General features: G+C 54.2%; 1 protein-coding gene across 4 annotated transcripts in view; it reads right to left on the bottom strand.

Moving 5' to 3' along the window:
- Window positions 1-13,929, bottom strand: part of ece2a (endothelin converting enzyme 2a) — a 60,968-nt gene that overhangs the window by 15,696 nt on the left and 31,343 nt on the right. For all 4 annotated transcript variants that reach the window (XM_049005101.1, XM_049005100.1, XM_049005099.1 and 1 more), the window contains one exon: window positions 11,082-11,365. In XM_049005101.1, the coding sequence (XP_048861058.1) occupies window positions 11,082-11,365 (284 nt within the window). The remainder of the gene's footprint in view (window positions 1-11,081; window positions 11,366-13,929) is intronic.

The following is a 13,929-nucleotide window of genomic DNA, read 5'->3' as shown; positions in this document are numbered from 1 at the left end:
ATGGTTTTAAAATTGCTGTATTAGAAGAGACGTCCACAAAATTTGCAGCATGATGACAAAGATATCTGTCAGAGGCCACTGCGGGCCGGTTGGGCAACAGGTCAAAAGTCACCCGCTGGCAGAGAACGGTGCGGAAAATAAGCGCGTGACAGTCTGGTGCTCAGTGCGTGCAGGTTTTTTTAAGACGAGTCAGTGGATTTACGGAGATGAACCTCGCCATCGGTTGCGGGTTTGGCATGTTTCTGGGACACTGTGCCTTTTCGCACATATGCACATGGGGAAGGGGTGCGTGCGTGTGTAATACCACCCCCGCTGAGCGAGCGGCTTCCTAATCTCCCCCCCTGTTCCCACGACGTGGGCGGGCGTGCTGCCAGCCGACAGGGCAAACCCCGGAGAGCACCAAGGCGATCTTGCGGGAACGACCTTGTCCGTTTATCTCCACTCTGCAGTCCAGTCACATCCCTCCAGAGGATTCCCCCACCCCCAAACATGCCCCCTACCACGCCCATCCCATGGCAGGCTGCTGCTGCTCCGTTAGCGTGCTAACGTGTGCTAGATAATGCTGCGGTGGGGGGATGGGTCTCGCATATCTCATAATCCCCCCCCCCTGGAGGTGAGTGGCTGGAGGGTTCTCGACCTTGGCTCCCAGCACGACGAGCGACGGAGGTGGGGGTGGGGGGGGGGGAGGCGGGCCGGCTCGCATGCTAATGATACGTCGGCAGGAGCTCTGAAGGAAAGGTATGCAATTACACATTAGCGTGTTGGCGGGTAAAGTCAGCGTGGTGCTGGCCGAGGCTGGGGCACAGGAGTGTGTGCGTGTGTGTGTGTGTGCGTGCGTGTGTGTGTGCGTGCGTGTGTGCGTGCGTGCGTGCGTGTGTGTGTGCGTGCGTGTGTGTGTGTGTGTGTGCGTGCGTGTGCCGCTCACACCCTTCCGCTGTGTCACGTCTCTAAGGCCCACATTCTGCTAACACAGAAAGCCAAATTGCTCCTGAAGCTCCCTCCTCTAATTCCGGAGTCCAGATCCCACTGGTTCCCCGCGACCGCACTGGAGTCCACCGGCACCAAAACAACAAACCCGTGAGTCTGACCCCCCTCCCCCAAAACACTGTGACCGCCAGGTACACCCAACATCACCCTGCACCCACCCACCCCCAAAGCCCTCGGTGCTGGAATATTCTCCGGAATACCAAGCGGAGACCCTCTGCAGGATAAGCAGCCTCCCAGGGTTGCCTCGAGTTCTTAAATCAGTCGGGGGGGGGGGGTCAGACAGTAGGATTTGGGAGATATGAAGGGATGCTGAATGTGTCTCCCCAGTGGAGTGATGAAGCAGACGGAGGACCAGCTCACATCCATGGCTCTGTGTCCTTCTTCCCCTTCTCAGAGTTTGCTTGTTTTCACATCCCGTCAGGCTCCTCCCTACTTAACTCGCCGGTGTCTGTTCCCATCTGGATATAAACGGGGCCCTAAACTCTGTGGAGTCTAGGTGTCAGTTTAGCAACAGGATATCTCATTGGTCCCGCTAGACAAAGCGTACACACACACACACACACACACACACACACACACACACACACACACACACACACACACACACACACACACACACACACACACACACACAAACACACACACACACACACACACACACACACACACACACACACACACACACACACACACACACACACACAAACACACACACACACACACACACACACACACACACACTGCTCCCTCCCTCTACGCTAATCAATGCCCCATTGGTGTCAGCCACACTTCTGCACAAAGGCATCTCAGAACATTGTTAACGAGATTGGTTAATTTTTTTTCTTCATGTAATCTTCACCCTGCAGCAGGTTTAAGGTCTAAAGATGGGGGGGGGGCTCTGTTTGGGGGCATGACAGAGGGAGACGCATGGCCCTTCTCTAAACAACCTCGGGCATGTTTTGAGGCAGAACATGTGCTGGATAAAGCACACACTGCCTCCCTTCTGCATGCCCCCTCCCTCTGCACCTGAACTTGAGAGCCCTCGATGGGCATCCGACTGGAAAAAGGTATCACCGACGCCTCGCCAGAGAGGGAGACGGAAACAGTTTGCGCTAATTAAGCAGCTCGTTGCACCGCCAGGCAAACCCGCAGAAACCCCTTTGTCTCCCGTGCCTCTCCCGGTTTCTCGTTCCCTCCAATTAATAACGGCCCCCTTCAGGCATCCGGAGTCTCCATAGCAACCCTGCTTAGCAGTCGGCGCTGGATGTGAGTCGTCATGGCAACGCAGGCCGAAGCCCGAGCTGTGGTCGATGTTTTGTCTGCGCAGTCTGGGTCCCCCTACCCTGTCCAGTGTCCTAAGTGAGGGCTACACTGACTGGTGCAGAGGTCCTCGAGGTCAGTAGCCAGCTGGGCCTGGTGGTGAAACACTGCTTCTCTGAGGACGGCTGGCATCACATTTCAGAAACTTCCCAGAATCCTACAGATTCAAACACACAGCGATGCTTTCAAGGTGTCTTCATAGTCCATGTCTGCGCCATCCCCACCCCCCTTTTCACCTGCACAAGCTCTCAGGCAATCCTGTTTACTTCTGGGATTGAGCAAGGATCACTAGAACTTCAGAAGGAAGCTTCCAGGAAGATCGGCCTTGGAACTGTCACGCAGACCCATTGGAAGGTCTTGTGTGATAACCAGAGCGTGCCAGGGTACCGGTTCGGTCCACACCAGGCTGCAGTGCCGCTTCTGAGCAGGACCATGCCATCGGGCTGCTTTCAGAGTTGCTCATCTGAAAGCGTCGACTTCTGAAAACACCACGGTGACCCAAATGCGACGAGACGGACGGCCCAGGGGGGGTGTGGGGTATTTCACAGCTGCTAACGACGTGCCAAGCGCCTCAGTCAGGCCGCCCTCCCCGTCAGCCTTAACGAGCTAGAATCCGGCAGTGGCTCTGGTCATTAACCGAAGCACATGTCCTTCTAAAGCCCTGGACCAGAACCATCAACACGGGCTCAGTACAATCCCAGAGAGGATGTACATAAACAGCACGAGTCCAGTTTGTTCTACACATGAACTAAAATATGGGAATAATTAGCATCTGGATGAGGATGATGTCTGCAGTTATCACTGTTCCCAAAACAACAGCGAAAGGGATGTGGGGGGGCATGTCCACTGTAATAACCTACCTCTATTATGTTATAAACAGGTTTTCTGTGTTAATAGCCCCGCCCTGGATCCCTCATCCTGTAGCTTCGTGTTGTTTCTCGTAGATCAGACTTGTAAGAGCACAAATAAACGATCGCTGGGGGTGGTGCTGATGCTATACCCGAGATATCGGCGGTTCAAATCCCAGCAGATTTCTTTTGCACTTCTAACAGGAAGACTGTAGTTTACTGGTGTAGAAATGCGAGAAAAGTGCGCAAGAACGCAAAATAATGCAATATAAAGGCAGATTAAATGATTTTCTAAGTGGCTGAGTCAATAACTGTACTGCACACTGTCTCTGTTACTGAGCGAGGAGGTTTTCGTGGGAGTCAGACCTCCCTCGGCCCGGCTCTGGCACTGCCTCGGGGCGATCTGCGGTGTGTGCCATCTGTGCGTGAGAAGAGGTGGGGCCTGGCACCGCCCACGCACGTGGACATGCATCGGCCACAGGCGTCGTCAGGCTCGTCTCGTCCGAGACCCTGGCGCGCACTCGAAGAGACATGCCGGCACCGCAATCAGTCTGGCGGCGTGACCAACATGCACAGCTCGTCCTGAGATGGCGTGTCAGTCACAGCCTAATGCAGTGCCCGGGTGGAACGGACGGCCGCACGCTAGGACACTTTCTCTGCATGCCGTCAGGTCCGAAGCAGGCTGGGGGAGGGGGGGGGGAGAGACCACACAATTGCTCACCTCCCCTTCAAACCTAGTGCACTTGGCCTGCATTTTGCAGTACATCCACCCCCAACTGGGGCAAAACTCACCAGAGAGAAGAGCGACCTAAAAAACTAATTATAATTCCCTGCGGGTGCAGGGGGGACACTGGCAGTAAGACTATCTGCCACACGTGAGCTTGTCAAGGAGACCCACACCCCCGACTCAGAGGTCCCAGGAACTCCTACGGTGTCTGTCTGCACTTGCTAGGATCAGGAACCCTCCTGGGGGGTGTGACGAAACACTCCGGTTCTGTGGGAGCTCTGTACTCGCACTGCATCTGACACTGCCCCATCCCTGACTCCACCCAGAAATTCCTGCCTCTGGCTCCTCCTAGTGTTCCACTTCAAGCTCTACCAACACCGACCTCGTCTCCTCCTCCAACCTCAGCTCCGCCTCCGGCCCCACCCACACAGTCCAACCTCTGCCCCCACCAACACAGCCCTGCCCACGACTAAACTGCAACAGTAATGATTAGGCCCCGTGAGGCTCCCCTCCACCCCTGCACCACAATGCAGCTGATGAAGGCATCGCTTGTGCCAAAATTCTGCTGTGCCGGTAAGTGACAATAAGCGAACGCAATAAAAGCATTTGCCTTCTGTCCCTGGGCCCCCGCAGCTTAGTGCTGAGCGCATGTTCACAAATTCAACCAAAGACAGCACTTAAAAAACCATAATAAACAGACGCTGCCAGCAAGCCAAGCGAGGGACACTTGTATAACTGCTGCCCCCCCCCCCCCCCACCCCCAGAGTTCAGTCCTGTCCAGCTCCATCTCCTCACCACCAGATTCTTTCTCCTTATTTACGCTGAAGCGAAGGCGGTCACAAGGTTCCAGTGAAGGGTTGGCGAGGGCACCAGTTAGCCAGTGCAGGGGGCCTCACGGGGGGGGGGGGGGGGGGGGAAGGATATCGACCCATTGGACAACTACTGCAGAACCCTGCCAGTCACGGAGCTGGTCTCTACCCAAGCAGGGGCCGCTGAGAATTGATGGGGGAGCTTAGTCGCCCCAGGAGGTCCCAGGCTCCATCTCCCCCCACCCTCCTCCATAACCGTTTGAGACATGCCACATGGATAGAGGCACAGAGATCTGCCCCACACACCTAACGGCGTCTCGCACGCGTCCTGATCTGTGACTGATTTTCTCAGACAGAGAGATGGTAAATACAAAAGGAGAGGTGAGTCAGGCTTTAGTCATGGCTCTTCATGACTGCGAGCCCATAAAGCCTCTCGTCAGCCTCCGGCGTTTCGTAAATATTTGCCTCAGACTGGCAGCCGCGGAGAAAACCGCGATAAGACCCCCCTGGCGCGCTTCCCATGATGCCTCGGGAACCGCTATGGCTGACAGCCGGACTCCAGGTCCTCCATCGGCGACGGTCCTGGGAAGGGAGGGCGGGAGAGGCACATAGCCACCAGGCACCCCCCACCCATCAGGACGAGTCTCGGGTGGAGGTTTCCCATGAAAAGCGTAATTATACCCTCACGCCCTGTTCCCGAAAGCAGACGCCAATGAAGCGATTAGGTTTCCGCTGGGTAGCGGACTCGGGAGGGATGCGTGGCTGTACAGGCGCCGCGTGTGGCGAGGAGGTACTGTAAATCGCGGGGTTTACTGGGGAGGTGGCACACCAGCCAGCAGCAGGGCAAGCCTGGGGTTCTGAGCGGTACTCTTAATGCAGGGGATTCTGCCTGTGTAGCAGGCGGAGTCCGTCAGGGCAGCTCAGCCCGGTGGTGCTCTGGCACGGTTCCGGTCGACTACAAGAAACGAAGGGCGTTACTCAAGGGTACGAGAGAGCCTTTCCGAGGAACCTGCAGAGGAGGGAACTTTGTAGCCGCCAGGCCCCAATTCCAGCTGATTACTTGCAGTGTCCTATTGGACTGTACCATGAGACGGTATATATTATATAATCCAAGCACCCAAATGAGCTACATAGCGAATGGGATGCCGACTGCCTTAGCTGACCATATCTGTCAGCTAGCCAATCAGCGTAGTTATACCGCAGAGGCACACTGTGACCGGCAGAAACTCCAGTGTAGCCTCGGCAACCTTCCACGACTAACACCTGGCCAAGGAGCGGCAGAGAACCTCAACCGAGAGGGAGACCGGTGCCAGCACTGATTCTGACTCCCGAGAACCAATGCGGAACAGAACGACAGGAGCTGAGGTGTGCCATTTCCCAATGTTGTGAGGCATCGCTGAATAGACCAAGCTGGGGGGTGGCCGGTTGGTCCGCGACGGGGGGGGGGGTGGGAGAACCGCTGACAACCAAGGTGGGGAGGGGGAGCGGATGTCCCTAAAACTTGCCCCATCCCTGGCGGTGCTTCCTGGAGGTAAAGTGGCTGCAATCCCTGACCGTCTGGTGGAACATGACCTGACCCACATTCCCCAGAACCTAGCGGGGGGGGGGGGGTTTCAGCCACTTGACTCAACTAATTATTCTGCTAATTGAACCGATTTAGCCTTCTTCTCGGAGCACTGAGAGAGGTGCTTAAATAGCACTGGGAAACCCACACAGAGTCAGACCAGCCGAACCACACAGGAAGTGTTTGGGCTAATATTAACATCGAATCGAGACACTCGAGCCGCACCATGGCTAACAGAGGCATCCCAAACAGAAGCGACAGGGCAAGCATGGAGTAAATGAGACAGAATCCAATAAATTGACAGGAAATGAGATTTGATGCGGAACGTAGCTTGCTGATGAAAGGAGCCAGATTCAGAGAGTGAGGGGCGGGGCTATAGCAGGGCATATGGCACAGTAAGTCCCGCCTACTCTCCTTATAGCTACTGTCAGGTGAAGAAGCCCCGCCCCTTAGGACTGCCCATTCATTGTCCTCCTCACCATTCATGCAGCTGATCTTACCAGAGTCATGGACATAGAATGCGATGCACATCCGGGTCTCAGATAACTTCCCAGTCAGACATCCCAGAAACCCTCATTTATATCAGTACATACACCTGCCTTCTACTGACATTCCATACAGGTAATGATCCCCAATCCCATCCTGACAAAGCTCAATATGAGATGCCTTTACACAGTATTTATTTAATATTTTTTCTCCAAAGCAAAGTACAAATAAGGACAGCTTGGGTTTTAGGCCACAGGGGTTAGGTTCAGATCCCTGGAGCAGTTGAGCTTAAAGGCCTTTTGTTCATTACGATTCTTCCGGCATTAAAACCCACGATCTTCCTGATACGGACACGGATACGTAACACACTGAGCCGCACGTCGGGAAACCAAAAACCGATATCAGTAGCTTGTGCTGCTTATATGAAGGGTGCGGCACTGCTACACTCCCCTCTCTGGACACACAGGTCGGGGGGGGGGGGGGGGGGCAAAAATTAAATAGCAGAAGAAAGAAAATGAGAGGAAGAGCAGAGTAGAGAAGACTGAAGAGATTGTGTGTCCTCCCTCTTGGCCTCCGGGAAGCTCCAGACAGTCAGAGCGAGATCCTTTGGTATGACAGTTAGCCAGGAGACTATGGATTCGGACACAAGCATAACTGCGAAGATGGGGGCGGGGGGGGGGGGGACAACAGAGAATTTCAATTGTTCCTCCTTCGGGTAGCCGGAGGTGCTCCACGCTGCTGTTGAATTTTTAAGCAGAAATAAAAGCGAAAAAGGAGGATTGTGTGAAAGAAACAGGTTAGCAAGAGTGGATCGACTGACATCCCACCAAAGGGCAAATGGAAACCAAGTGGAACTACCGTGTGATTCTCTGGGAAAGCCCGGGGGGGGGGGGCGGTGACCTGCAAGCCCATGCTATGGGTGACTGCGGTTCTAACCAATGTCATTACACAGACGGTCTGAACATAGTATACATGCCAAAGAGAGGTTCACAGAATCAATGGGGCAGCCCCTCTAAAGCCAGTGAGGCACCGAAAACGGTGGACGAAACTGCCAGTGGGGGCCAGTGTGCTGCCACGTTGCCTTGGCAACAGCAAGATCGATTCAGGGTGTGTGTTGGGCTCTGAGCGCCGCTGGTGGCATCTGGGGTGCTCCCCCTCTCTGATTATCCAATATGTTGGCTGGGGGGTTAAAACAAATGGGCTATTTTCCAGGAAAAGGTGGAAGGAGGGACACGGCATTTATGTGTGTTTTTAAATGTGCAACCACTGTCATACAACAATCTTATGATAAAGACTGAAGGCAGATTCTCCCTGCTTTGATCTCCAGCTCCCACCCTGCATCGGTGTCTGGCTGCTTTACTCTATCTCTGTCTTTCTCTCTGCTTCAACCTATACTTGCTTCCCTGCCTTCAGCTTCACTTGCCCCGATCTCCGGCTGCCTTCCCTGCCTCCATCTCCGGCTGCCTTCCCTGCCTCCATCTCCGGCTGCCTTCCCTGCCTCCATCTCCGGCTGCCTTCCCTGCCTCCATCTCCGGCTGCCTTCCCTGCCTCCATCTCAGGCTGCCTTCTCGGCCTCCATCTCCGGCTGCCTTCCCTGCCTCCATCTCCGGCTGCCTTCCCTGCCTCCATCTCCGGCTGCCTTCCCTGCCTCCATCTCCGGCTGCCTTCCCTGCCTCCATCTCAGGCTGCCTGCTCTGCCTCGATCTCAGCCTGCCTTCTCTGCCTCGATCTAAAGTTACCTCCCTTCCCTGGTCTCTGGCCGCCTGCCTGGTTTCATCTCTGCCCACCCGCCTCCATCACTGGCTGCCTACCTGATCCAAACCTGCCCAGAAATGGAACTTAAGGTCAAAAGTTCCCTGCACAGATGGCAGCGTGCTGCTTTCATTGCGCGTTACTTTGAACCGTCCGGTCTATTTTCACAAACTATTTCCCTACTCTCTCCCCTACCATTTTCCTGCATTGTTTTCCGCTGTTCATCATGAAAAATCCTCCAAGCATCTCCCTGATGAAAATGTGGAAGTTCGCCCTGCATCCCATCCCCCATCTCAGCTTCACTTCACTGATGCGATGCTCATTAGCTTCCTGTCAGACTTGTCTTTCCCCTCCAGTTCCTGTGATCTCTGCAGCCCACTTTCTCTCTCTCTCTCTCTCTCTCTCTCTGTGTTACTTCCTGTTGAGTCGGACTTGCAAAACCTGAGCATTCATAGGCCTGTAGGACGAGCCATTCCAGGCAGCTCCGACAGCTAAGAAGTGAACGAAATGGGGTAATGAACAGACTACGTCTTACAGCATTTACACATGTTAAAAGGAGTGTAGTTACGGACTCGCATCTGGTTCACGGTGCTGATATCACTGTTGCCTACAAGGGCAGTCACACACGCAGTCACACACACGCAGTCACACACACGCAGACACACACACGATCTCCACCAGCACACTGAGGACTGTAGACGGCAGAGTCTAGCTCAGCCCACACACACACACACACACACACACACACACACACACGTGCACTTGAATGCTAAAAACCAAAAAAAAAAAGAAAAAACAATTCAGGAGATTCACACAACATGCAAGTTTGGAAGCACCAGCTCACTGCCTCCAGAATATGCTTCCAATGATACCGGGAGGCATGAGAGGGGCGAGAAGAGAAGATGGGGGGAGAAGGGGGGGAAGACAGCTGAAGACCTTGGATCATTAACTGTACTCCAGTCCCCAAGACCTTCACCGAGCAGCAAAGCGAGGTAATGAAGGCACTCCTGTAAGGCATTCCTGACCCCCCCCCCTTAATGGTCTTTCTTTATTTCCCCTGCCGTGTCCTTCCTCCTCAAAGGTGTGGCATTCACAGGCACGGCCAGGGGTGAGACACTGAGGGAGGGGGAGGTATGGCCATGTGTGTGTGTGTGTGTGTGTGTGTGTGTGTGTGTGTGTGTGTGTGTGTGTGTGTGTGTGTGTGTGTGTGTGTGTGTGTGTGTAGGACGGGCAAGAACCAACTAACAGCAGAAAAGGATCATGGGGAGGTTAGAACAACTCCCAAGGTCGGGGTGGGGGGTCCCTCCAGAAAACTGGGCATTTAAGTCCCCGAAGTCGCAGCAGATCTGCACTGCAGTTCAAACCACTTATGCCATTTGCAATTTTCATCTTGTTATAAGACAAGAGAGGCTCGTTTTTGACAGCCCCTCCGCCCCCCCCCCCCATCCCAAACTGAAGGTAAAGCCCCCAGAATCCCGCACAGCCGGTGAGGGAGAAGCTCAGCGCGGCGGACCCACCCAGCGCAGACGGCGGCGATCAACTGCGGATTTGGGGCAGGGGGAGAGTAATCCTGCAGCCTGCACCACTGCACCCCCCCCCTCCCATTTGCGCATGGTACACTCTTGCAGAGAAGAGATCGTACAATGTATATGGGAGAAAATCCAGAACTGTGCCCAGGAAACAGGACCATGTATAATTCAGAGATGTATCTGTGCTTCTTACAATCCCGGCATTAATAATACATGGATCCGTGTCTGAGGAGGAACGCCGGTAAAAGCGCAAAACTGCGGATGCCGGCGAATGCCGTGTGCAGGCAGCCGGAACTGCCCGCTGATTGGCTCACAAGCGTAGCCTGATATGGCCTGCCGATGGCGCACAATGGGTGTAACGTTTCCAAGTGCCCGCCGGGGTAACAGATCTCGATTATCCAGGCTGTTAGTTTACAGTTTACCTGATTAACGCTCCCCAGTGAGACAGGGCACGAACAGCCTCCTTATAAGATCCCCCTCAGATCACAGGTCAGTGACATGTCCCGGCGAAGGAGGAGCCCCGGGTCATAGCGAGCTAACCGCTACGTAACTGGCACTGCACTTTGTCATCCCTCTACTCCCAAGACGATATCTACTTTCTCAAAGTCAACCAGCCAACTTCATGCTGATCAACACCAACCCACTAACTGCATCCAACCCTTGTGATCAGAAGAGTTCTAAAACATTCTTAAGTTAGGCTAAGCTTCGACTCCGGGTCTCCCTGACTGTGATGACGAAACTAGAGCCATTACTCGACGGATCCACCGTAACGGTGTGTTGTTCGTGATCTTGTTTTGTGTTGGTGATGAAATGTGTGGGAAATTCTGCGCAAGGTTTTTTCAGACCAAACCACAGCCTGGGAGGCAGTGGGATTGGAGGCATCTGTGCAGGCTGGATATGGGGGGGGTGCAGAGGTGCGTGCGCATGTCACTGAGCGTGGGCTGGGAGGGGTGGATGGGCTGTCTGAGCCACGCTACTTTTAGATGCACGACAACACCGTCACATCATCCTGCACTCCAGGAAGTCAAAGAAACGGAGGATTCATGATGTCTCGCTCACCTCCTTCAGCACCTGATGGAGCAAGTTGGCGGTCTCCGTGGAAACATGCCACGGGTCCCTCTCGTCCACCATCATGGCGTCCAGCGTGGCCTTCTCCAAGACCACGTCAAAGGTGCCCTCGGGGAATTCCAGCTGCCTGGCATCCATCTTGAGCCACGTCATGCCGGGGCAGTTGAAGTGCCGACCCGCCATGGTCTCCACACAGACGGAGGAATAATCCACATTGGTGATGAAGTGGAAGCCGCGCTGGTACATGTCAAAGCTGAGCGAGCTGTTCCCACAACCTGTGACACAACAGCACAAGCAAACTTCAGGAATGCAGCCTCAAGTAACACGCCATTCTCATCACCATCCTCTATTAAACCTTCCCGTTGGATCATCCTGTCATTCTAACAACTAGAGACACATGGTCAATAGAGGCAACAAGAGACACATGGTCAATAGAGGCAACTAGAGACACATGGTCAATAGAGGCAACTGGAGACACATGGTCAATAGAGGCAACTGGAGACACATAGTCAATAGAGGCAACTAGAGACACATGGTCAATAGAGGCAACTAGAGACACATGGTCAATAGAGGCAACAAGAGACACATGGTCAATAGAGGCAACAAGAGACACATGGTCAATAGAGGCAACAAGAGACACATGGTCAATAGAGGCAACAAGAGACACATGGTCAATAGAGGCAACAAGAGACACATGGTCAATAGAGGCAACTAGAGACACATGGTCAATAGAGGCAACAAGAGACACATGGTCAATAGAGGCAACTAGAGACACATGGTCAATAGAGGCAACTAGGGACACATGGTCAATAGAGGCAACAAGAGACACATGGTCGATAGAGGCAACAAGAGACACATGGTCAATAGAGGCAACAAGAGACACATGGTCAATAGAGATATCTCCAATCAAACTAAGGATCACCGACTCCTCAACCTGAAGGTCACACCGCCACCTTCACCACCCTGTATGAAGCTGTGACACCTGTTCGGTGGGCCTCAGCGGGTGGTGACAGGGTGCGAGGGCACGTGGATGGAGAGGGGAGAGTGTCATTTCCTGTGGCACCACTGGGACCGCCACATCTCCTCCAAGCTGAGACTAACACTTATTATCACTTTTTATTCTTCAAGCTAATTAGACCTCAGAGGCTCGGGGTGCAGATAACAGCGACCCCCCCCCCCCAATTCCGCCTGCCCCTCTCCAAAAAAAAAAAAAAAACAGTCAAGTACCTGGCACAAAATGCAGCCCAGACACCAGCTTATGTCAGGTGACCATGCTGAAGCAGCTGACCAAATCAGGAGGGGCGGGGGGTGCACAGAGAGTTTGTGGGCCCCCCCCCCCTTGCACGGTATGGCTATCTCTACCGAGCGGGAGGGAAAAATACATGGAAAAGCTAATAATAAAATTGTCCCACGGACAAAAATGAGCACGTGGAAAAAGCTAATCACCCGGAGACATTCCATAATAAGACGCCCTGAAACGCGATATTCATTCACAACTTCTTCCTGCATGCTGCTGAGACCAGTATAGTCGGCCATTGCCTCCAAGGACACGGAGCCCATTCCGTCGCCGTGATATCAAGGGCTGTAACCCATGACCTTAAGCCACATATAGCCTGGGCTGACACCGTGGCAACAAGCACACTTTCCGAGAGCAGCCAAACACCCCCCCCCCCATTCCCCAGGGAGAGCATGTGAGTCCCCAGAGGGACCCACACGTTGCGGTATGGGTCCCCCCTCCCGGGATCGTCGCCAGCACCACAACCTAAAGGGACTAAACTTTGTCAGGCGAGACTCTAAACTTAGTCCCCTCCCCCCCAGGCAGCTGGTGTCGGCATCCTTCTCCGCCATGCGTCGGAAAAGATGAGCCCCGTCTTCTTGGGATGGCTCTGGGACTTAAATGGACAAGTGTCGCCCTAAGGAGCTGGACGGGGGGGTGGTCCAGGACGGGGGGGGGGGGGTGTGTGATCCAGTCTGGGGGACGGGTCCTAAAGTTAGAGCGCTTTGTCATGGGCCGAGCGCACGAGTTGCTTGAAATAAAACCTGAGCCCCCGACTCTGAAAGTCCGGAGAACTGCCTGGCTGGAAGGGCACCGCGGTCAATGCGGAAACCTCGCTGTCATTCCCGAGACACCCCCCCCCCCCCCGCAAAGGCACACCATGTCACGCCACCAAGAACGCAAACAAGATGAAGATCAGATGGTGTTTGTCCCGGGGATTGACGCGGCGTGAGTCAGACTCCTGGCGGATGAGGCAGTAGCTGCCAAAGCCCCCTTGCAGGTGAGAGTAAACAGCAACCCGCCCGGAAGAAGGGCGACCCGACCCGCGACCCGGCAGCGCGGCCGTTTGGAAATCCTGCCTCGTTCGCGTTTCGCAGATGGCGGGTCTCTCAAGGAACAGAGACACGTCCGTCTTGCAGACTTACGCTCCGTCGTCTGACTCAATCCAGAGCTGGACGGGTGTCTGTCGGGGAGGCGAGAGCCGGGGGACTAAGGGGGAGAGTGACACCCACATCCAGATCTCCATCCGCCAGCCGCACACCCAGTAACTCAGGCCACCAAATCCATTACATTGTCACTTACATTTTATTTAGCTAGCAGATGCTTTTATCCAGAGCGACATACACTTTTGAGAAAAAGAGGTCAGGGTCATCCAGTCTCTCGAGCAATTTAGTGTTAAGGGTCTTGCTCAGGACCTCAACGGTGAAATCACTTTGCGAACCCTGGGATTTGAACCACCGACATTCCGATCAAGGGCACAGCAGCCTAACCCCCCCCAAGCCCCCAAAATAATCTTACCTGCACCCCACTGGCCATTATAAGCCACCTCAGGTGATGCAAAAT

Source organism: Brienomyrus brachyistius, unplaced genomic scaffold (genome assembly GCF_023856365.1).
Source record: "Brienomyrus brachyistius isolate T26 unplaced genomic scaffold, BBRACH_0.4 scaffold147, whole genome shotgun sequence".
NCBI classification, from domain to species: domain Eukaryota; kingdom Metazoa; phylum Chordata; class Actinopteri; order Osteoglossiformes; family Mormyridae; genus Brienomyrus; species Brienomyrus brachyistius.
The sequence above is the reverse complement of the archived record's forward strand: the minus strand, read 5'-3'. Positions and strand labels throughout refer to the sequence as shown.